This window comes from Narcine bancroftii, chromosome 4 (genome assembly GCF_036971445.1).
Source record: "Narcine bancroftii isolate sNarBan1 chromosome 4, sNarBan1.hap1, whole genome shotgun sequence".
NCBI lineage: Eukaryota > Metazoa > Chordata > Chondrichthyes > Torpediniformes > Narcinidae > Narcine > Narcine bancroftii.
This window is the reverse complement of record NC_091472.1, coordinates 126396616-126420090: the sequence shown is the minus strand read 5'-3', so window position 1 is coordinate 126420090 and position 23475 is coordinate 126396616. Positions and strand designations below refer to the sequence as shown.

General features: G+C 40.1%; 1 protein-coding gene across 3 annotated transcripts in view; it reads right to left on the bottom strand.

Moving 5' to 3' along the window:
* ptpn11a (protein tyrosine phosphatase non-receptor type 11a) overlaps nt 1–23475 on the bottom strand; it is a 94591-nt gene that overhangs the window by 55517 nt on the left and 15599 nt on the right. For all 3 annotated transcript variants that reach the window (XM_069932767.1, XM_069932766.1, XM_069932765.1), the window contains one exon: nt 12650–12842. In XM_069932767.1, coding sequence (XP_069788868.1) covers nt 12650–12842 — 193 coding nt within the window. The remainder of the gene's footprint in view (nt 1–12649; nt 12843–23475) is intronic.

Here is a 23475-nt window from a genome sequence, read left to right as displayed (position 1 = left end):
TGGACATTTACCCCTCCATAAATCTTCGTCCGCGAAGTCAAGTCAAAGAAAAAATGTGAGTGCTATTGGGCAATAGGCATTGAGGCAGCTCACTCTGCTCTTCTTCAGCACTGGGATGATTGATGCCCTTTTAAAGCAGGTGGTAACTTTTAACTGCACTAATGAGATTAAAAATGTCCGTGAACACTCCAACTAGTTGGTTGGCACAGATTTTCAGTACCCTGCCAGGCCCACCAACAAGGCCTGATGCCTTGCGAAGGTTCCCCCATTTGAAAGATGTTCTGACGTTGACCTCAGTGACAGATATCACAGGGTCACCAGCTACTGCAGGGATTCTCATTGACGCCATTGAATTCTCCTTTTCAAAGTGAGCATAAAAGATGCTTAGTTCATTAGAGAGTGAAGCATCATAACTATTTTGGTGGTTAGGCTTTGCCTTGTAGGATGCAAGCCCTTTCATAGCTGGCGTGTATCTGATTCTGTTTCTACTTTTACTTGGGAATTGCCTCTTTGCTGTTAAGATGGCCTTCTGTAGGTCATACCTGGACTTCCTGTAGAGATCTGAATCACTGGTCTTAAACACCATCAACCTTGCCTTGAGTAGGTTGCAAATCCTTTGGTTCATCCACGGCTTTTGGCTGAGGTACTCAAGATGTGTGCATGTGGGCACACATTCATCCACACAAATCCTGATAAAGTCGGTGACAGCTATGGCATGGTCATTCAATTTTGAAGATGAATCCTTGAATACGTTCCTGTCCACCAATTCAAAGCAGTCCTGCAGACGCTCCTCCGGCATCCTTGACCATACCCTCACCGTGTTCACCAGTGATGCTGTACTCCTCAGTCTCTGCTTGAACACCAAGAGTAGAAGAACAGTCAGATGATCAGACTTGGTGAAGTGTTGGTGTGGGATGACTTGATAGATGTTCTTGATGGTGGTGAAGCAGTGGTCAAGTACATTGGCTCCTCTGGTTGCACAGGTAATAGTTGGTGATAGTTTGTCAAAGACTTCATGTTGGTCTGCCTGATGATTATGGTGCTCCGCCCCACCAGTTCCTGCCTGGGACAGAATGTACACAGCGACCAGGATGTTAGTGGAGAATTCCTGGAACATAGAATGGACGACACTTGATCTCTAGATGTTCCAGATTGGGAAAGCAAGACTGGGATACAACCGTTATGTTTGTGCACCATGATGAATTGATGATGAAGCAAACACCACCACCTCTGCCTTTACCTGACATCAGTGTCCGGTCAACACAGTGGAAGATGAAGCTCTCAGGCTGTAATGCTGTATCTGGAATGCTCTCATTTAGCCATGTCTCAGTGAAGCACATCACACAGCTAACTCTGATGTCCTTCCGCTGCTGTTATCTGGCTCCAAATTCAGTTGATATTGCTGGCCAGAAAGCTGGTATGGAGCTGAAGCCTCAGGGCCTGGCGTCTAAGTTGAACCTGTCGCCTCACTTTCCATCCACAGTCCGCCAGTTTGCTATTCCTGACTATCACTAATTCTGCCAACGTTCTTAATACAATGTTACTTGCAGGTATGTTGGTTTCTGTAGCTGTGGGTTCGAGGTATTATAGTTTTAAACGGAAATATGTGATTATTCCTGTCAGAGCTGTACGAATGGAGTTGTGGCTGTAAGCTGCCATCTTTTTTGTTCTGTTAGGAAATGCAGAATCTAGATACAGAGAAGAGTGCTGAGTCCCAACAAAGACAGCTTCTCTACCAGCCTCTGGGGTATGAGTGTATTGAATGCTGAGCTGGCATATGAAGTGATGTTCTCCAGGTGGGTCAGGACGGAGTGGAGGGAAAGGCTATAGCATAGTCAGTGGAATGGTTTCATCTGTAGGCAATTTGAAATGGGTCCTGCATCTCTGGGAGGTGTATGCTTTGATACATTCCATCACCAGCACTCGAAGCATTTCATAATGGTGGAGGTCCATGGCACTGGAGGGTAAACTTTGAGGCCTATTACTGTCACCTTTTTGGTACTGGGATGTCAGTGACTACCTTGAAACCCATGGGATGATGAACTGTTGCAATGACAGGTTTCAAGCTATTGATGAGCACCTCAGTCAGTTGGTCAGCAGAGTCCTTCAGTATCTGGCTGGGTATGTTGTCTGGTCCTGCTGTCTTGTGTGGGATCACCCTGATAGGTTTCTCCTCACCTTGGTCACAGCAAAGCAAAAGGGGCCTGAGCTTTCTTTGGCATCGCAAGGTTGTCTTGCGATCTGTTATTATTTTGACACCTTGGCACATGTGCCTTTTGTTGCTGGTGTTGCACAGCCGACTATGGATCCTCTGTGCATACCCACGCTTTGCCTTTTGGATTGCATTGGAGAGTTCAGACCTAGCTGATGTTAGTGCCAACTTGCCTCCTGTCCTGCAGACTGAATCTCGACTTCTGTGTCTAACCATAGTTTCTGATTAGCTCTGGTTGGGTAGCATTTGATCTCTGTGACATCCAGGATACACTTGCTAATGTAGCCAGTCACTGGGCTGTGTACTCCCTAATGTTTACATGACCATTGCAGGTGGCCACCTCCCTGAAACAGCTCCAGTTCATGGTCTCAAAGCAGTCCTGTAGTACTGCTGTGTACCAACCCTCCCCCACCCCCAACCTCCACCATCATATCCTGATCTCCCTACGAACTGGCTTCATTTTTTTGGCAGAGATCTGTACACCAGGGTTAGCAGGATGAAGATGTGGTCACAGAATCCAAAAGGGACATTCTGGTTCTCTCCTCTGGTGGTGAAGCTGACATTCTGTTAAAACAATGCAAGAACAGGTTTCAGGTTGACATGGCTGAAGTCACCAGCTACAATTATCTAACAGTCAGGATGGGATATCTGGGATTCACAGATGGCACCATAAATCTCATTCATTACTTCACTCTAATTTGCCAAAGGAGAAATGTAAACTGTGGCAATCAGCGCAGTCATGACTTTCCTGGGCAGATAAAAGGGACTGCATTTCACCATCAGGTACTCAGATCAGATACTATTGATTGTCATGTAACAAAACAGAAATCTAATATTACATTAAATTTCCTTTAGTCTGTCATAAGGCAGACAAAGATTCGCCATTAACATTGTTCGGTGCCCTTTACAGCCAGAGAAAGAGAAGCAAGAGTGTCCCCCAGAATCATCAAGTGTCCATGGATTCACCTCCAGTGCTCTCAAAGTCTTTGAAGCCACACAAGACTCCAGTTCAAACCATTAGCAATTCAAGCCCAAATTCAAACCTCCGACAGGATGAGGAAGCCTTCAGTCTTCAGCATCTTCAGAAGCTCTTGTCCACAGCACCCTCTCAAATCCAGGTTGAGTCCCAGCAGAAGGCCTTTACAATTAAAAAAACATTTGTGCACCAGTTGTCACTGATGTAAATGCACAGACACCCTCCCTGTCTTGTCAGAAGCAGCAGATTCTCTGTCTGCCCTGAAGGAAATAAGGGCATCTAGCTAGATCGCTGAATCTGGAATGGTGTCCTGGAGCCACATTTCTGCATTTACCTGAGCAGCCTTGCAGTTCCTTCCGATTCAGATCCACACTCAGGTAATCCATTTTCTCCTCTAGCCGTCTGACTTTTGTGAGTAAGATCGTCGGGAGCACAGGTCTGAAAGGGTCAACTTTTAGTCTGACCCAGATGCTGGACCACTTGCCATGCTGGTGTCTTATTGCACAGCACTTCCAACAGATTTCCTCATGTCTCCAGCATCGGCAGCGATCTGCTCCATGGTTTTTTTTTGCAGAGGATAGCAATGGCTGGATGTTTTTATGACAGGAAATCTGTAAAATAAAAGTGGTGTACTACGGGGACTGGTGTTGGAACCATCATTGTTTATAATACATATAAACAACTAGGATAAGAATGCAAGTGGTATGATCAGTAAGTTTGCAGAGAACAAAAATTGGTAGTTGTAGACAGTGAAAAAGATTGTCTAGGATACAGTTACACATAGATCAGCTAGATAGTTGGGCAGAGTGGCGGCAGATGGAATTTAACCACAGTTGGTATGAGAGGTGTAGTAATTAGCACAACACCTTTGCAGTGCCAGCAATTGGGACCAGGGTTCAAATCCCACACCGTCTGTAATGAGTTTGTACATTCTCTCCATGTCTATGTGGGTTTTCCCCGTAGGCTCTGGTTTCCTCCCACCATTCAAAATGTACCAGAGATGTAGGTTAACAGGGTGTAAATTGGGCAGCATGGACTTGTGGGTCGAAAAGGCCTGTTACTGCTGTGTAGGTCTAAATTAAACATTTTTTAAAAAATTAAATAATGAACTGGAACATCAACTTCTGGTAAGATATGTATAGTTAAAGGCAGGGATGATTGATGTATAGAGATGCACAGGATATTTCCTGGAACAGAGGGATGTAGTAACAAGGAGAGATTAGAGAGGATGGGATTATTCTCATTGGAACATAGCAAACTGAGGAGTTATGTAAAAAATAAGAGCAGGAATAAGCCCTCTGGTCCGTCAAGCTTGTTTCATGATTCAATAAGATCTGGCCACCTACCTGCCTTTTCCCCCATAACCCTTAATTCCTAGTATCTAAAATTCTAACTGTGAGTTAACCTCCATTGCTTCCTTGAGCAGAGAATTCTACAGATTCACTATTCTATGGGAAAAGCAGTTCCTCATTTTCATCCTAAATCTACTCCCTGAATCTTGAGGCAACGTCTATAATTCTAATATCACCCATCAGTGGAAACAACTTTCCTGCTTCCATCTTATCCATCCCTTGCATAATTTTGTATGTTTCTACAAGATCCACTCTCATTCTTCTGAATTCCAGTTAGTATAACACCACGTAATTCAATATCTCCTCATAGGCTAATCCACTCATCTCTGGAATCAACTTCGTGAACCTGCTCTGCATTGCCTCCAAGGAGGCAAGAACTGCACACAATGCTCCAGACGAGACCTCATCAGGACCCTGTATAGCTTCAGCAAAACTCCCTGCTTTTAAATTCAATCCTTCTTGCAATGACGGCAAATATTCCATTTGCCCTGATTAACTGCAAGACAACCTATTCCAATTCAAGTATAAGAACTCCAAGGTTCCTCTGCACACCATGTTGCAATTTTCCTTTATTTTTCAATTTTTTTTTGTTATTTTGTGTGTGTGTGTGTGTGTGTGTGTGTGTGTGTGTGTGTGTGTGTGTGTGTGTGTGTGTGTGTGTGAATTACAATACATTTCTTAGCCAATGCTAAGGCTATTTTAACAAATGAAATTTGGAGTTTTGTTTATTACTTATTTCAATGAAGTTGCCCAAAATATAAAACTCTGGGTTGCCCAAGGAGGCCACCCCTGTTATCCTTGTTAATATTTTGGTAATATCCTGCCAAAAAGGTCTCACCTTCACACATGACTACAAAGCATATAAAAACATTCCCATCTCTTTCCCACACCTAAAACACATATCCGATATTTCTAACCAGTTGAATGCTTTTTCTGCATCCAGGGAGATGGTTATATTTGGATTTAACTTTGATTTTGCCATATGTATTATATTAAATAGTCTATTCAGACTATTTGAAGAATGTCTTCTTTTAACAAATCTCACCTGGTTTGTATGTAATAATTTTGGTAGATATTGTCTCAATCTCTTAGTTAGTGCCTTTGCCAATATTTTATAATCAGCATTCAGAGGTGATATTAGGTCTATATGATGAAATTTTTAATGGGTCTCTATTTTTCTTTGGTAGGATTGTAATTATAGCAGTTGAGAAAGATTCTGGGAGGGGGAACATGAGGGGAAATTTCTTCACACAAAGGGTGGTTGGGATGTGGAATAAGCTTTCGGCAGAGGTGGTTGAAGCAGGGACGTTATTTACATTTAAGGAAAGACTGGATAATTACATGGAGGGGAGAGGATTGGAGGGGTATGGACGAGGTGCTGGTCAGTGGGACTAGGAGCGTGGGGATTTGTTCCGGCATGGACTAGTAGGGCCAAACTGGCCTGCTCTGTGCTGTATATGGTTTGGGTCTCCACCGCCCAGTCCAGTAGATCCATCATAAGAAGCATAAACAAATCTTTAAATTGTTATAGAACTTGGGAGGAAACCCATCCTCCCCTGGAGATTTGTCAGCTTGTAAAATACTCAAACCTTTCTCGATTTCTTCTCTTATGAAAGGGGCATCTAAATCAACCCGTTCTCTATCTTCTAATTTTGGAAGTTCAACATTTGTTAAAAATACATCCATCTCATTTTCATCTCCTAAAAATTCTGATTGATATAGATTCATAGAAAATTGTCTAAAATATTATTTATTTATTTTTGATTATAATATTGCCCTCTGTTTTTATTGCATTTATCATTCTAGATGACTTCTCTGCCTTTACCTGGCAAGATAAAATTTTATGCTCCCATTCTCCTAATTCATAATTTTTTTTTGGTTTTTAAGATAGTTTTCTTTCCATTCTACACATTTGTAATGTGTTATTCTTCAGTTTTTTTTAATTCTCTAATAATCTATATATTTTTTGTAATCCTGTTCTCTGGTATTCTTTTTCCAATTTTGTGATGTCTTTCTCTAAACTATCTAAAATTCTGTCTCTTAATAAACTCACAAAAGTCCTTCCTTTTTAACAGTGTGGCATTGACATGCCAATGATGCCCACTTCCTTGTTTTTCCATTATTGCAACAGTTAAAGTTAACGGCGAATGATCTGATACAAGACTCGCCAAATATTCAGTTTTTACCTGGGCAGGCATTAAAAACAAATCAATCCTTGTATGTGAGTCATGTACTCCTTGAGTAGAATGAATAGACTCTTTCCACAGGATTAAGCTGTCTCCATCTATCAATCAAATTTAAATCCTTCATAAATAATAGTGTCGTTTTTGCAGCTTTTGCCCTTGTTACTGTTCTGGCTGATTTATCCAGTATTGGAACTAGACAGAAATTGAAGTCTCCTCTGACCAGAATATTTTGTCTTCCCTCTGCAGTTTTTAAAAAGATAGCTTTCATAAAGGCTTCATCATCACAATTTGATGCATAGATATTCATAAATATCCAAGATTCTACATAAATTTTATAATGTGCCATTACAAATCTTCCAGCTTGGTCAGTCAGTGTTTCTTTGACTATTATTAGTATATTTTTATTAATTAAAATCACTACTCCTTTTGCTTTTGAAGCAAATAAAGACAATATTACTTGCCCACCCATCCTATTTTTAATTTAGCATCTTAATTTGGTAAGATGTGTTCCTTAAAGAAAGATTATATCTGCTTTTTTTTTTTAGGTGTGTGAAGACCTGCTTCTTTTCACTTGTCCATTTATCCCATTAAAATTAAGACTAATAAATTTTAACATTCTATCCATATTAATTTTTAAACAAATATTGTTTAACAATAAAAAAACCCTTTTTGATTGTTTAAATAATCGTGATCTTTCCCCTTTAAAAAACACATACAATGTCCTTGCCTTGATGGTGACATAAACAGAAAACCCCGAAAGCCTGCGAAAAATGCCTGCATTCTCCCTCTTAGACCGGAGTCTCAACCTTGCTACAACCTTTCCCAAGTTTTCACTCTTTACTGAGCTCTTTCTGAACATTTCAATAAAATTTACTTTTCAACAATAAACCTGATGGTTTTAAAAAAATACAACTTTTACTTGGTCCATTGTAAATATTCTTCACAGTCTTCTCTTTGGCGACCTTAGCCTTTTCATAAATATCGCAGGAAGTCTTCCACCTTATACTTAGTCTTGAAAAAAAAATCACTGATTACCTTCTGTTACTTCGATCCTCAGAGACACAAATATCTTCAAATATTTCACGTTTTTTTGGGACGCAGTTGTCTTTTTACAACATCAAACTCCTTCCTTTATTTAATCAAAGTAGGACTAAAATCTTTTTAAAAAGAACTTTTTCATAATCAATCTCAGATGGGCCATTATTTTGCTCGAGTATTAGTATGCTGCTCCCAGAATTGCCCCCGTTCCCAGTAACTCAAAAGTATTACCAGGACAGGGTGTGGTTGCTGATTGCTGGCTCTCCTGGGTCCAAGGATCTGGTGAGCACTTTCAATGTGTAATTTTTCTCTGAATTTGTCTTCTCCCAGCACTCGCCAGATCCAAGTTTCAAAGAAGTTCACCGATCTCTTTCCTTAATTCCTTCTTACAGTCCGATAATATGAACATTATTACATCTGCTAAAATTCTCCACATGGCCAATCTTGACCAGCAGTCCTTGTCTGTCCAACTTCCATTTCTTTGCATCTTTTTCCAAAGCTTTTAGCTCATCTTGTGTTTTTACCAAGTTTACTTCATTGGTTCCATTAAGTCTTTAATGATTTCTTTAATTTCAATCATTCTTTCAGTCATGTCTCTCATTATATTTTCGACGCCTGCAAATCAATTGCTCAAGTTTTCCATTTTCTCCAGGATAATATTTAGTTCTTGTCCCAACTCCCCAGCTCTGCCAGGGTCCAACAGTCCTGATGCCACTTTTATGCTGCTCCCTTTCGGGCTTTTGCTCGATGTTTCTGGCTGAGTAGAAACTTCTTTATATTTTGTTCTCGGCTGCTTTGGTTTCTTAATACTTATTTTGTCAATTTTTTGGTGAAAAAAATCTTAATTTTAAGATTTTAAACCATCTTTTTTTATATTCTTCACAGAGCGCTTGATCAAAACACGTCTCAGGCTTTCATATGGTACCGCCCCATAATCATTTGGTAATTTTAACACTCAAGTATGTGAAATTATCTCTGATAATCTTTAATGGAACTTGAGTGTCGATAGGGACCTGTATATTAATTGGAAAAAGTTCATTTTTATTAAAGTTTAATTTATATCCAGAGAAAGAGCTGAATTGGGATAGACCTTTTGGCATCTGAAATATAAACTAATATGCCACCGCATACAAAGAAACTTATGAGTAACTCGGTTTCTGACAATCCCTTGAACCTCATGAGTGTCTCTAAGGGCTATTGCAATTTTTCATCATTCAAATAATCTGATCTTCCATTGTTCCTTCCAAACGTGTTAAACTTGCATTAACCAACATTGTATGCCATTTGCCAGACCCTTGCCCACTCATTTAATCCATCTACATCTCTCTGTAGATTGCATCCATTGCAGAATTTGCTTTTCCATTTAATTTAGTGTCATCAGTAAATATAAATACACTGCCTTCAATCCCTTCTTGTGAACCATTAATGTATGTTATGAACAGTTGTGGGTCCTGTGGGCTCAGCACAGACCCCTGCTGCACTGATCACCAACAAGAAAAATGACCATTTATCGCAAACACTCTGGGTTCTATTGTTAACCAATCCTCTACCCATGCTGATATATTACCTTCAACTCCATGCATACTTATCTCATGGATTACTCTTTAATGCAGGACTTATCTGATAAAGCTTAATAATATTATGAGGTACATAGATGGAAGAGATGGTCAGAATGTTTTTCACAGGCAGGTCAATCTAGAACTTGAGGGCACAGTTATAAAGTGAGAAGGGAGAAGTTTAAAGGAGATCTGAGGTGTAAGCTTTTCCAATCAGAGGGTTGCTAATATCTGGAATGAGCTGCCAGAGGTGGTGGTGGAAGCAGATACAATGATCATTTTTAAAAGGCATTTGGATAGGAAAAGCTTTGAAGCACATGTTCTTGATGTGGGCCAATGGAACATACCTAGGCAGCCATCAAGTATGGCATGAACAATATTAAATTGCTAAAAAAACAAATGGCCTAAAAGTTGCAAAGCATTGATGGTTGGGAGAGTTTTAGAAACCATAACATTTACAAGATGATTTAAGAATATGGTTAGTATGTAACCCAATTTTTTTCAGCCTAATGGAAGTGTTTAATTTTTGCATGCAAGGGATTTCAGCGAAGACAAGGCAAAAGATGCAATATATTCAAAGAGTTCAATATATTAAATTGATGAAACAAAATCAAGTCAGGCGTTGCTGGACATGTGGTGAATAGCAGAAATATGAGGAAAGCTCATGCAAATAATTGGAATTAATGCTCACATGCCAACAGTCTGCGGTTGAGTTGAAAAGGAAACAGTAACATTACTTAAAAAAAATAAAATGATTAGGTAAAAATTTTTTTTGAAGTAAAATAGAGTTCAGCATTTTTATTACAGTTTGTTGAGGACTTACCTAGTAGAATTAATAAAAGAGAACAAGTGGATTTTGTGTATTTTGATTTCCACATCATTCAATAAAACAAACCAATAAAACAAACTGCACAGGTGTCGAGGGCAATACCATGAACAGAGGACTGATTAATTAAAGAAAATAGAGGTTAGTGTTCAGTACCATGGAACCAATGAGTTACTGTCACAAGCCCCCTCATGCTGAGCACTGACGCACCTCAGGGCTCTGTGCTCAGCCCATTCCTGTTCATGCTACTGACCCACGACTACGTCGCCAGATCCAGCTCCAACAGTGTCATCAAGTTTGGAGATTACACAACAGTAGTTGGCCTCATCAGCAACAATGATGAGTCGCACAATAGAGAAGAGATGGAAAATCTCGCGAAATGAAGCGAGAGTAACAACCTGATTCTCAATGTGGACAAGATGAAGGAGATGAGTGTGGACTTCAGGAGGACCAGGAATGACCAGCCTCCACTACACATCAACAACTCTATAGTAGAGAGAGTGGAGAGAACCAAGTTCCTTGGAGTTCACTTAAATAGTGACCTATGTGGACACTCAACATCTCCTCACTTGTCAGTAAGGTGCAACATCACCTCCTGAGAAGACCGAAGTGAGCAAGGCTATCTTCCACCATTATGCCAACTTTCTATAGGAGCTCTATCAAGAGCGTCCTGGCCGGCTGCATCACAGTGTGGTATGGTTGCTGCAAACAAATAGATCAGAGATCAATCCACAGGACCATAAGAGTGGTAGAGAGGATCACTGGAGCATCCCACCTCCCATTGATGTGATCTACCAGGATTATCGCCTGAAGAGAGTGCACAAAATCATTCATCCTTCCATCCTGCATATAGCATCTTTTAGCAGCTCCTCTTGGGAAGGAAATACATGAGTATCTGAGCCAGAATCACCAGACTGAAGAACAGCTTCTTCCCATAGGCAGTGAGAATGCTGAACGACCAAAGGAACCGCTCACACTAACCATCTGAGCCTCTCATATCATGAAACAATGTTTATTTATTTATTTATACAGATGAAATACTTTTCCTGCATATGTATTGTTTGTCTGAGAGTTGTGTTTGGTTGTATTGTTGCCGTCACGTACTTGCAAGGGCCTACAGTAGAGCTGGTCACTGCTGGTGATGTAATGCGCATGCATGAGCCGGTCACCACCGATGATGCATCCAGGGTGGCGAAGTCGATAAATGCGTGCGTGGGCCGAAACGGGCATTCAAACAATGTGAAGTTTACACAGGGGTGCGGGATCTATGGAGCAGAAGGGGGTGGTTGTGAAGCAAATAATAAAATGTCTACGCCATTTTTTTTTACCTGAAGAACAGGTGAGTGTGTTCTTTTAATGGTTTACTTAATTAACATCTATCTGGCAGTCATTACAGCATTTCTGCTCGTTTTGAACTGAGGACCAGAAAATGCTGTTTTGTTGGGTTGTACTTGTACAATCAAATGACAATAAACTTGACTTGATTGTTCAATCTGTATTAATTAATGACTTTGATCCATCCATGTTTGTTGACGATACAAAATGATACGACAATTAATTTGTCAAGACCCAATACATTAATCATTAACAGCTGAAAGTGGATAAAAATATTGTAGACAGGAGGCAACAACAGTGAGAGCATGGTTATCCACACTGATCGGAAGAATACAAAAATAAATTATGCAAAATGATTAAACATTTAGTTTAATCTATTAAGAGTTAAAAGAGATCTGAGTACTCACTTATCAAAGAACTCAAAAGTTAGCATGCTGGAAGAGCAGAAAATAAATTAGGTAGTCTTTACTGCAGCAGTATGGAGCACTAGAATAAGAAAGTATTTCTACAGTATAATGGAGTTCTGTTTGACTTCAAGTCATGCAGAGAAGGCTCACCACATTTATTCCGGGACTGGCAGGGGGTAGCCTTATTAGCCTTATGGGGAAAAATTGAGCAAAATCTATGACGTTTAGAAAAATAAAAAAGCAAACCCATTGAAGTAAATAAATACTGCAAGGACGTTTACACTCACAGGGAGTCTAAAATTGGGCAGCTCAGTCTTAGGGTAAGGGGGTTTCCTGTTTAGGATTGAGATGAGGAGTCGTTTCTGAGATTTGCATATCTTAGGAATTCTCCACCCAAGAGAAATCTGGATGTGATTTGATGTACATACCCAATGCAGAGGCTGATAGATTTTTGTTCCATAGGGGGAATCAAGAGTTACAAAATAAAAGTCAAGAAGTGGAATTGAGGCCAGTGATCAAATCAACCATTGCATAGAAGGAGAAGACTCAAGAGGCTATTCACCCTATTCCTGTCTGAGTTCTTTTTTTCCCAAAAATCGGAATTTTAAGCAGATCAATTTCATATTCATAGGTACACCTCCCAGCACCAACACTATATATTACAGCAATTCCTCTAACAGCAATTGCTTACAGTTACCTGTAAGCACGAAGAGTCAAATTAACATTTGTTGCACAAAATTGACCACTTAAACTTCACTTACCTGGCATCGGATCATCACATGAGTGACTTTTGGTTTCCCCTCACTGCTTTCCCCTTTATCATCCCCGGTCCGCACAGACAAAACAAAGTCTCCAGGGTGGCTTTGACTTTCTCGCACAAGGAAGCTTCCAGGTTTTCCTTTCTCTGTCAACAGTTTCTCTGCTTCTTTTCCAGAGAGGTGTCCATGGAACCACCTTTTCCAAAAATATAGTGTTAATAGAGAAAATGAATAGCCATCAGTGAACGCACAAACCAACAGATTGTGGCATGCTCAGGCCTTGGAGCAATTAGAGCCTGATATTAAGGGCAGCATCATAGCCAACTCCTAAGAGTTCAAAATTAATGCGAATAGATTTCTGAAAAAAAAAAACAAATTTGTCATTATAAATTATTACATAGGTGATCACATCGTACTTTTGACTGTGTTAACGTAAAGGTTAAAGTTCCATTATGGTCATGTAATACTACATTTAGAAAGTAACATTTGTCTACCATAAGGCAGACAGAGAGTCGTCACTTTATCCAGCGCCCCTCACAGAAACTTAGAGCACCTGGCGTTCCTAGATGGTCTCCCAAATAATGTTACTCCGAAGCATGACACATGGCCAGGTGACTTACGACAGAGAAATGGATGAAATGTTGGATATTTGATGATGGCCAAAACATTGGCAGATCCTGCAGATAAAGAAAGTTTACTCTTCACATCAACAAAACAGAAGTACAAAGAGGGGAGAATTTGGACAGGTTGGGAGAGAGGGGGGGAACTGGCGGGTTAGTCAATAAAGAGGAAAAAACTAGATTAGAAGACAATACCCAAGGTAAACCAAAGGTCAATTTAAGCCCTAGTGCAACAAACGAGAACCTTAACCTTGTTGTCACATCACTGTGCATTGTGTGTGATGATCTCTTTCAGATGAGATTTTAAGAAAAAAAAGACACCATTTACTCTTCTTCCAAAAGAGCCAGGACTGTTTTGTTGAAAATGACCACAAAACAGAGGCTAAGTAAAAACGATATAAGTCTCTCCTAGGAAACAAATAGCTCTAGGGCACCTGAAGGCCAAGGTCCTACAGAAAACCAGTGCTCTGGTTACAGATGGTGTGTGGAAAGTTTATAGGAAGCCTGTCAACTCAATAACAGCTTGTCATGGCTATCTATGATCCAAACACTCAGGATCCCATCACACAGAACTGAAATGAACTTAGAAGACAGTCAGCCTTTGCCAAGAGGAAATCTCAATCAATCTCAACTATATCCTGAAGTAAAAACCCTTGATTCTATCCTACAACAATTTCTCCAACCCACCTTGCTTCTAAAGAACTCACCAAAAAAGGCAAAAGGAGGCATTAATAGTATAGCCTGTAAAGCTTTAAAACTCTGCTGTGAGGAGCTTTTGTCACAAATACTCAACCTCAGCACATACTCTAGGAACATTTGGAGATACCCGATGGCCTCAGAATTACTCTAATCATATAACCATATAACCAGTTACGGAGCGGAAACAGGCCATGTTGGCCTTTCGAGTCCGCACCGGTTCACTGATTTTGTGCGCCCTTTTCAGGCATTGGTCCTGGTAGCTTAAACAATCAATACATACAAGTACACATTTTAGCATCTACAGTATAATCATCTTTGAGAAATCTAAATGCAAAAACTAGAGAGATTTCTCTGCTGACCACCATAGATATTGCCAGGATCTTGAAGTATCTGGTCACAAACAAAAGAACTGCTTCCCAAATTGCAGCATTGATTCCATCCATCTGAAGGCACAGTTAATGTCATCTTCACTGTGTGAAAACTTCCCTTCAGGTTGTAACTTCATCTTATGACTAGGTCACAGCCTGCCCAGATTGGCAGCAGAATGACAAGCACCATTGTTTGAGCACTAGAAGTAAAACACAAAAATCTGTAGACACTGGTTGAAGTAAAACATACAATGCTGGAGAAATTCAGCAGGTCAGTGTCCTTTGTGTAGCAAATGTAAAAATACATAACCAATGTTTTGGGCTTGAGTCACAAAGACAGGAGGTGATAGGTGGAGAAGGGAGGGAGGGCACATTGGAGAGACTGGGCGCAGATTGGGAAATTGCTTTGCTGAGCATCTTTGCTCCGTCCGCACCAGTGACAGAGACCTCCCAGTGGCCAACCTTTCACTTTTGTGTCTCACTCCCATACTCACATGTCTGCCCACGGCTGCTTGGTCTTAGGATAAGGGGTTTCCTGTTTAGGACTGAGACCTATTCCACCCATAAATTGGAGAAACAACACCTGATTTTCTGTCGGGGCACGCTCCAGCCAGATGGCATTAACATCTACTTTTCCATTTTCTGCAAACCTGCTCTCTTCTCTCCCCCCCTTCCCCTTTCCAGCTCTCCCTCCTCCACTTCCCTCTATATTCACCCAGACATCCCTTCTCCCTTGATCGCTGCTGTCCCCTCCTCCCTTCTCCACCTATCACCTCCTGCCTTTGCCACCACATTTCCCCCCTACTCTTTTGTTTGGACACCAGCCAACATTTTTCCGTACCTTTATGAAGGGCTCAAGCCCGAATCGTTGGTTATGTATTTTTACCTTTGCTATATAAAAGACAGTTTGATCTACTGAATTTCTCCAGCAGTTTTCACTCTGAGCACTGGTGCACCTCAGGGCTGTGTGCTCAGCCCACTCCTGTTCACACTGTTGCCCATCATTGATTCAGTTCTAACAGAGTCATCAAGTTACCAGATGACACAAAAGTTGCTGACCTCATCAGCCACAACATGTCATAGTACAAAGAAGAGGTGGAAAATCCCATGAAATGGTGCAAGAATAACAACCCCAGTCTCAAAGAGGACAAGACAAAGAAGATGATTGTGGACTTCAGGAGGATCAGAGATGACCACCCTCCATGACATATTAATAGCTCGGTAATGGAGAGAGTGGAGAGTACTAAGTTCCTCAAAATCCACTTAAGAAGTGACCTATCCTGGACACACAACATCTCCTCACATCAGGATGGAGCAGCAGCAAACCACGTACTTAGAAAGCTGAGAGGAGCAAGAATGCCGACCACCATACTGTTAATTTTGTACAGGACCTCTATCAAGAGAGCCCTGGCCATCTGCATTAAAGTGTGGTACAGATGATGCAAAGCATCAGATCGGAGGTCAATTCACAGGACCATAAAAGCAGAAGAGAGGATCGCTGAAGTCTCCCTTCCCCCATTGATATGATTTACCAGGAGTTTTGTTTAAAGAGAGCTCACAAAATCTGCAAGGACCCCTACAATCCCATACAGCATCTTCCAGCTACTCTCATCCGAAATCAGATCCACCATGTTGAGGTGAGACTGCTGAGCTGCTAACTCAACTCGCTGTGACTCTACTATATATTAGTAATATTTATTTCTAAAATGTGTAATTAAGACCATCGCCTTCCCAAGATCGTGTTCTATGGCAAGCTCTCCACTGGCCACCGAGACAGAGGTGCACCAAAGAAGAGGTACAAGGACTGTTTAAAGAAATCTCTTGGTGCCTGCCACATTGACCACCGCCAGTGGGCTGATATCGCCGCCAACCGTGCATCTTGGCGCCTCACAGTTCGGCGGGCTGCAACCTCCTTTGAAGAAGACCGTAGAGCCCACCTCACTGACAAAAGACAAAGGAGGAAAAACCCAACACCCAACCCCAACCAACCAATTTTCCCCTGCAACCGCTGCAACCGTGCCTGCCTGTCCCGCATCGAACTTGTCAGTCACCAACGAGCCTGCAGCAGACGTGGACATACCCCTCCATAAATATTCGTCCGCGAAGCCAAGCCAAAGAAGAAAAGAAGATAGATGCTGTGCATATGCATTCTTTCTCTGTACCTGTGTAATGCCCTTATGGGTGTTTGCATCGTGAACTGGAGAATGCTGTTTCATTGAGTTGTCCTGTTGCAATCTGATGATAAATAAACTTGAACTTTTATGTGTTTCATGACAGCTTGAAAGTCATGAATCGAACCAGTGGGTTCACAATGCAGCTAATCTCGATAAATGTAGGCTTCATGTTGTGGAAGGTGATACAGCTGGGCTCATGTACTCGAATGCAAGGGTTTAACGGGTGATGCTTCTGGGCTTATCTGCTTTGACACAGATACAAAGTCCTACAAAGTTCTTTCTTGCTACAGAGTTGTGCCAAGCTCCCATGCCTTCCTGGTGGAGCAGAGCGAATAAAAAAAACTTCAAATTATGCTGCCTCCATTCCAGTGCCAAAGTCTCTCCAACCTCAGTAATCAGGCTGTGGCATTTATAGCCGATGATTATATATATATACGTTTGAAAGCAGCTTTAAATCATAGTGATTTTGTTCACTGAAAGCATCCAAGAGGGTGGATCTTACTGTTCAGTCTATAATACAAAAGTTCCTCCACCAAACCAAATTGAACAACACCAACCCCCAACAATAAAGGTTCATGGTAGCACTCTAGAAAACATGTTCCACTTTCCATAACTTGGAAGCCACTTAGCCTCAAACCGTGCATCTTGGCGCCTCACAGTTTGCCGGGCAGCAATCTCCTTTGAAGAAGGCCGCAGAGCCCACCTCACTGTCAAAAGACAAAGGAGGAAAAACCCAACACCCAACCCCAACCAACCAATATTCCCTTGCAACCGCTGCAACCGTGTCTGCCTGTCCCGCATTGGACTTGTCAGCCACAAATGAGCCTTCAGCTGACGTGGTCTTTACCCCTCCATAAATCTTCGTCCGCGAAGCCAAGCCAAAGAAGAAGATACATTTTTCATTTTCATTTTGAAACTTATTTTAATTATACAGAACACAAAACACCAAAGAAACTCTACTTCCCTACCTTTCCGAAATAAACCCAATTGAAGTTTAAAAAAAAACCAGTGCATACAGTGAAACACGTAGAGACACTATACTAACAGTGTTTTTTCCTTTAAAGAGGCCTTCTGGCTAACCAGAAATGATCACATCCCTATGGTGGCATCAGTGAAGTGCCTATATATTCTAGGTAAGGCTGTCTAATTTTCAGAAAGGTGTTGTATCCTTTTCTATACATGATCTTTTCAAGAGGAATACAACTGTTCATCTCCAAAGACCATCTATCATTGAGAAGAGGGGAATCAGATTTTCATGTCACTGTTATGCATTTCCTGGCCACACAAAGTGATTTCCATGAATTTAATTTGGAAATTGGTTGAAGATCTACTGATACTCGTTAAATTCCCCAATAAGTAAAGCTCTGGATCTAATGGGAAGGTGACTCCTATGATCTTGGTCAAGATCTTGTACCAAAAGGGCCTCACCTTTGTACAAAGCCAGGCAGAGTGCAGGTTTAGATCTATATAGTTTCTGTGGGGTGAGGAACAGTTGATGGAAGAAATTATAGTGAACCAGCCTGTTATCAGGCATTAATGGTAGCTGACAAAATGCCTTGACATCAATCTGACCAGAGCTTTCATCAATTGTTATGTTCAGATCTGATTCCCAACTCACTCTACATTTGTGTAAATCTAGCTTTGGGCCTTCATTCAGCAGTCAGGAATACATTTTAGAAATAAATATGCATTCATTTCCCCCATGAAGCAGTTTCTCTACATCAGTAAGTACATATAGTCATTTCAGGGCCCAGGGTGGTTTTAAGAAAAGATCTTAACTGAAGATAACTGAAGAAGTCATATTTCTTCAATTGTTCAAAGGAGATGAAAGATCCTTTTTCATAGCAGTCTTCCAAATGTTGGACCCCTTTACGATGCCAAGTCTCCAGAATCTTGTTGTTTAAGAGTCATAGGGTATGAGTTCATTTTGTCTCAGAGGTGTTTTTGGTGACAGTCCCATTTTCAGTCCAAGACTTCCATATTTTAAATCAAATGATTGTCTGTCCTGCTGGATATAATCCTGGAGTTCCATTTATAAATAAAATCACAGAATACCTTTCCTTTCAGGGAATGCAATCCAATTTGTATCCAGGAGGCTGGATATAATCCTGGAGTTCCATTTATAAATAAAATCACAGAATACCTTTCCTTTCAGGGAATGCAATCCAATTTGTATCCAGGAGGGGACATCGTTGCTCTCAAAAAAGAATGAAATAAACTTCATTTGAGTTGCTAAATAATAATTTTTAAAACTGAGTAATTGAAGGCCCCCTAATCTATAATTCCATGTTAATTTTCCCATAGATATTCTGGACACTAAAATTCCCTATGAATTGTCTAACATGTTTGTGGAGGGTTTTAAATAAAGTTTGGGTTAGTGAAATGGTTAAGGACTTGAAAAGATACTGTAACCCCAGTAATATATTCATTTTCACAGTTGACTCTGCCAATTAGAGTAATGGGCAAATTCATCCATCTGCGTAGACCATCTTCAATTCTACTGAGCAATGGGAGGTAATTAAGTTTATACAAATTTTTAAGGTAATTATCTACAGTTATTCCAAAATATTTTATACCTCTTGAAAGCCACTTAAAAAGGCTTGTTCTCTGATACTCAGTGTAATCAAAACTCATTAGTGGAATAATTTCACTTTTTTTCCCCCAATTCATCTTATATCCTGAAATAACACCATAGCCATTCAATAAGGTTTGTAATTTGGTGAGGGAGTTAGCAGGGTCTGTTCAGTACAAAATTACGTCATCTGCCAGGAGGTTAATTTTATGATTTGTCTGATTTTCTTTGAAACCTTTTATATCACGATTGTTATGGGGTATATTATATATAAATATCTTTAAAAGAGATAGATTGTAGGGGTTCAGTGTAGGTCACTTCACAAATAGATACTTCACATCTCATTTAAAATGCAAGAGCTTAGCTGAAGGCACCAGTGGCTTTGCAAAAATCAATGGAACTGCTTTGGAAGGAATTTCAAAAGCAGATACAAAGTGCTGATCAGATCTTTCAAGGATTGCGTTTTGGAGCCTTGGAGAGGTGTTCTGGTTTTTACAAGCAGAGAGAGAGGGAAAAAAACCCAAACAGGATTCTTCTCTTGGGGAGAGAGGGAGAGATCAGTTCTGCAGTAGTTTTTGGAGGCTGAAACATGGCAGCTTATTGTAAACCACATTTTTGAAGATGGGTTGTGAGTTCTGAGTTCAGCCTGTTCAAAACCCTTCTAGTCCTTACAAGAGGAAATGGCTGACTGGAGTGTTTTTCCTTAAATAAGGGAAACCAAGAGGAACTCTGTGGTGACCTGGAAGAAGAGGTTATCATTTAGAAAACCCATGATGGGCTAAGTTTCTTCAGCAAGACAATGAAGTGACTAATCGGAGGGAATCAGTGTGTGCGTGTCCAACGAGCAACAAATATCTCTCTGAAACCGACAAGAACCTTCCTGAGTGGTAACCATTTAACTTTAAGCACCAGAGCCTGGTGAAAATTCATACATGTTAAATTCTGTGCCCAGTATAAGAATCCTGATACTGATGAACTTGGAGAAGTGAGAAGTGAATGATTGGTTTATTAAAAAGAATTTTCCTGAACATATACATATTACATACACATGCGCTTAGAATTAGAAGGGTGGGGGTTAAGTTGTTAATAGTAATAAGTTAAAGTTTAATCCTGTTTTTATGTTTAAAGAAAATTAAAAGCAACTTTTGTTTAAGTAACTTATTTGTCTTGGTGACTTTTTATTGCTACTGGGTTTTTGGGTCCTCTGGACTCGTAACAGGATCCTAATTCTTTCAGCTAGGGGGCTCAATACCCAAGACAAAGAGTCCTGGAGACAAAGGGCAGCCCTGTCAACTCAATCAATTGAAGGGAAACACTGTCGAGATCTGTCTATTTGGCCCAGGTTCATGAGAGTTTTTACCAATTCATAAACAACTGTCCAAACCCAAACTTGGTCAAGACTTTAAATAAATATGAATAAATATTGAAAACCTGTTTAGCATTTAACGCTACAGCTATACTGGGTTTAGTCTTACATTTTGATAGATGGATAGTATTAAACAGCCTACATAAATTGTTAGCTGACAAGATATTTCAAAATAGAGCCACTCTGGTCTAGATTTATTAATTTTGGCAAATATTGGCCAAGCCTGTTAGCCAGGGCCTTTGAGATCACTTTATAGTCTGAATTTAATAATGGAATGGGCCAAAATGAAGAGCACTTTTATGGGTCTCCATATTTTTTTTATGAATCTCGGTGATTATATCAGTAGACAATGATTCGGGGAGAGTTTAGTTTTAGATGCTACGTCAATAACATCCATAAAGAGAGGGAGAAGTAAATCCTTAAATTCTCTAAAATTCAGGGGAAAAAACATCTTCCCCTGGTGATTTATTAGACTGCAGTGAGCCTTGGGCCTTTTCAATTTCTTTTTGAGTGAAGGGAAAATCAAGATTCATTGGTCTTCTTGGCCAAGTTTGGGCAATTCAACAGAGGACAGAAATTCATCAATCTTAGTCAGGTCTTCTGGTGATTCCGATTTATATAAATTTATATAAAACTGTTTAAACGTGTCATTAATTTCTATTGGATTATATGTAACTGAACTCATTTCAGTTTGAATTGCATTAATGGTTCTGTTCTCAGGACAGTTACCAGGACAAGACTTTGTGTACCTTCTCTCCCAATTCATAACATCTTTGTTTAGTTCTTAAAATGGCTTTTTCAATTCTATAAGTGTGTAATGTGTTGCATTTGAGTTTTTTATTTAAAAGCGATTGATATAATTCCTTGGAACCAGACTGTTGGAACTCCTTTTTCCAATTTCAAAATTTCTGCTCCTAATTCTTCTATTTCTTCTTAATACCTTTTGTATGTGAGATTATTTGTCCCCTTAAATAAGTTTTTAGCATGTCCCATAATATAAAACTATTAGGAGAGGAGTTTTTCTTGCAGAATAGCTTTATCTGGTCCCTAATAAACTTACAAAAATTTGGTTTTTGAAGAAGGGTGGAATTCAAACGCCATCTAAATTAATTAGTTGGTTTTTCTAGCATCAAGATCGACAGGGTGAAAGGTGAATTATCTGACAGGGTTCTAGATAAGTATTCAGATTGTAATGTTCTATGAATTAGCTGTGTTGACAATAGAAAAAAGTCAATCCTAGTATGAGAGTTAGGGGGCAGGAATAGAAAGACTAGTCCCTGGTTTGAGGGTGCATTTGTCTCCATGCACCTGTCAAATTTAGATCTTTCATAAAAGCCAAGGTAGTTTTGGCCACTTTTATTTTGGATACTGTCATGGTTGACTTATCCAGTACAGGATCCAAGCAAAAGTTAAAGTCGCCCCCTGTAGTATATTTTGTCGTCCACCTCATATCTTGAGAAAAATATCCTGAATACAGTGTCCAGGGTTTTGAGTAAATCAGACAATTAACTAATACATATTGGCCTGAGGGATCAATAATAGTTTCTCCAATCGTCACTGGAGTATTTTTATTTATCAAAATAGCCACCTCCTGGCTTTGGAGTTAAAGGATGATGATAATATGTCCTTTCCATTCTCTCCTCAGTTTTTTTATGCTCCTGTGTGGTAAGATGGGTTTCTTGTATAAAAGCAACATCAATTTGCAGTTTTTTCAGGTTTGTCAAGACTTTTCCTTTTAACCTGTTCGTTTAGCCCATTCACATTAAAGCTGACAAATTTCACTACCCTGTTCATTAACAACAAGCGAATACATCTATCAGTTTTATGACTTCTTTGTGGAATCCCTGTGCAAGCAAAAATGTGTCTCTTGTAGTAAAATATCAAAAATATAAGATAAAGCACTGTCAATAGTAAGGAAAAAAAAACAGATCCCCCACCACCACCAGTACTGACTACTGAACATTTGGCACCATCTACCCTATCAAACTGGAATATGCACTTTGCACTTGTCAAGCATGACATATCTGGCTGAATCATAAACATCTTATCCAGCCTAGGGCTCTGTCTGAAAACTTGAATTACCATACAAAAATATCCAATTTTAATAGAAACAATTAATTATTACAAATACTGAAAACACTAATTTCAACAATTGTTACTATAGCAATTAGTTCACTTAAGCTGAAACCAGTCTATCAAGTGTAAGATGTGAGTGTTGTCATCACATTGTCTAGAACGTCTTCAACATAACAAGAGTGATGACAATTTTAAGTATATAGACATGGCAGCTTGTAAAAATGATGGCTGTCTGTCCAGTTTTCATCCTCCAGTTTTCATTCATTATGTTTCTCCCAGCAAGTCACACAGGAATGCTGCCATTTCCTTAGGTGTTTTGTAGAATCTTCTCCCTCCATCAGGAAGCATGATCCTCAGTGTTGCAGGATGGAATGGGGAAATTGGAATATCCTTAGATCGAAGCTCTCGCTTAACTTGGTCATTCTTCTTTGTGCATTTCATTCAACTCACATTCAGGTCAGGAAAAAAAAACACCACAGGCTTATCATCTTACATGATGGGACCCTTATTATACTGTGCAGCGATACGTAGGATTTTGCCCATCTTGGTATTTTAGCAGACATATCAGGACACATTTCAGTCGCAGGTCTGAAGGTGGATAGAGCGCAAGAGCCTGATGTGTTCACTCTATTATCAGGGGCTCAGTGAAATACTCTTGTCCCAGGGTGGTTGGAATCCAGTTCGCAAAAAAAGTTTACATATTTCCCTCGCAGCCTTCCTGAAAATTAATGACACACGTTGTTACATTGACTGTCATTTTCATTTCTCAACTTGTTAACACAGGAGCCCAACTCCACCAACTAGTCCTTCGCTGTGCCGACACACTCCTCCGCCTCGGCTATGCAGGAACTCAACTTATCCAGCATAGTTTTCAGTCCAGAGATAGATTGATTAATTTCTGCAGTTTTAATGTCAAGTTTACTGGAAAGGGCTTGAATACCATTTCTTATCTCT